Source organism: Nestor notabilis, unplaced genomic scaffold, assembly GCF_000696875.1.
Source record: "Nestor notabilis isolate BGI_N333 unplaced genomic scaffold, ASM69687v1 scaffold5248, whole genome shotgun sequence".
In the NCBI taxonomy this organism is placed as follows: Eukaryota; Metazoa; Chordata; class Aves; order Psittaciformes; family Psittacidae; genus Nestor; species Nestor notabilis.
In genome coordinates this window covers 15,462-17,208 of record NW_009938594.1, presented here as the reverse complement: position 1 = coordinate 17,208, position 1,747 = coordinate 15,462, and the positions used below count along the sequence as shown (strand labels likewise).

Below are 1,747 nucleotides of genomic sequence, written 5' to 3'. Positions count from 1 at the left end.
CTTCGGACTCCGGCTGTCCCTGGGGGGCTGGGGGTCGCTGGTCAACCCCACCGGGGTGTCAGCCTGCTGGAGGTCGGGGCGCCTGGCAGTGGCACATGACGGCAAGAAGAAGATCCACGTCTTTGGGCCGGGTGGATCCTGCCTGCAGCAGTTCGGGGAGCGGGGGGACGCGGGCAACGATATCAAGTACCCGCTTGATGTGACGGTCACATCAGACGGGCACGTGGTGGTCACTGATGGTGGGGACTGCTCTGTGAAGGCCTTTGATTTCGAGGGAAGGGGGGTCCTGGCTGTCCGGGAAGGTTTCTGTTTGCCCTGGGGCTTGGATGCCACCCCGGACAGTGAAGTAATCCTGACCGACTCGGAGGCGCGGGCAACGATATCAAGTACCCGCTTGATGTGACGGTCACATCAGACGGGCACGTGGTGGTCACTGATGGTGGGGACTGCTCTGTGAAGGCCTTTGATTTCGAGGGAAGGGGGGTCCTGGCTGTCCGGGAAGGTTTCTGTTTGCCCTGGGGCTTGGATGCCACCCCGGACAGTGAAGTAATCCTGACCGACTCGGAGGCAGGTGCTCTGTACCGCTTGACGGCCGACTTCAGGAGGGGGAAATTACAGAAGTGTCAGATGATCCAGTCTCGGCTCATCAGCCCAAGAGGGGTTGCAGTCTCCCAGACCTCGGGTGCTATCGTGGTAATAGAGCACCTGAAAGCTCAAGGACCGAACAGCAGCAGCACCCGAGTGAAGATATTCAGTGCAGAGATGGATCTTGTCGGCCAGATGGATAGCTTTGGTCTGAACCTTGTTTTCCCCTCCAAAATATATACTACTGCTGTGGCCTTTGACAAAGAGGGTCGTGTTGTAGTAACTGATATCTGTAGCCAGGCTGTGATATGCTTAGGGAAACCTGAGGAGTTTCCCATCTTTAACCCTCTAATTAGCCATGGGCTTTATTATCCCGTAGGACTGACTTACATGGCAAACAACTCCCTTGCTGTTTTAGACAGCGGTGATCATTCAGTAAAAATATTTAGCTCCACCTGAATGGGTTTAGATGCTTACTGCTATAGGTTCAAGCTGCTTTTGGCCATAAAGCACGCGAAGTCCTGGTGCTAGTAGTGTGTAGGAAGGAAACATTTTCTGGGCTTTAAGAGAAGTTGTCCTCTTTGAGCAACATTCTGTGCTTCCTGCAGAACTTATAATGAATCTCTTGCCTGTCCATAGGAGAAGATCTGGCGGTTGCAGGCTGTAATCAACAATGAATCAAGCAGAAAAATAATTCGGCGTTTTAAAACTGTTCCATACCTTGGCAAGCAAAAGTTTTGGGCACTTTTTGACAAGTAAGAACAGTGACATTTGGAAAGTGATGCTGTTTACCAGCATGTAGTTTTCGTTATTCTTTGTTAAGCACTCGTAAGAGTGACAGAGTTTCTGTTCCCAGGATTTCTGCCTGAGAAAGGAGACTGACTTGACAAAGTGATAGGAGAAATGGAAGCTTCAGTTCAAGGTCGCCTGAATTCAGCTAGGATCATTGTGGTGGAGGAGCTACGGCTGATGAGTGAGTTATGTGAAGTAAATTAGTGCTCGAAGCCTATTTTTTCCATACTGGGGAAGCGCTCTTCTGGGAGCACTCTTCCCTGTACTAGTTTATTCCCACCTTTATTAGGGTTCTACTGGAGTACTTGATCTTCCTGTATAGTGCACAAGTCTGTGTCTATACTTGGAGATAACTTGGTGTGTGGCTACC

The 1,747-nt window shown here is 50.7% G+C and overlaps 1 protein-coding gene across 1 annotated transcript; it reads left to right on the top strand.

The window, feature by feature from the left end:
- Positions 1 to 4: 4 nt before the first annotated feature.
- On the top strand, positions 5 to 1,044 carry NHLRC1 (NHL repeat containing E3 ubiquitin protein ligase 1; the record flags this gene model as incomplete). The annotated part of the gene is made up of 2 exons (XM_010019405.1): positions 5 to 302; positions 503 to 1,044. Coding segments are annotated over 2 exons (840 nt in total), but the record flags the coding sequence as incomplete, so codon positions are not given.
- Between the last annotated feature and the right edge of the window lie 703 nt (positions 1,045 to 1,747).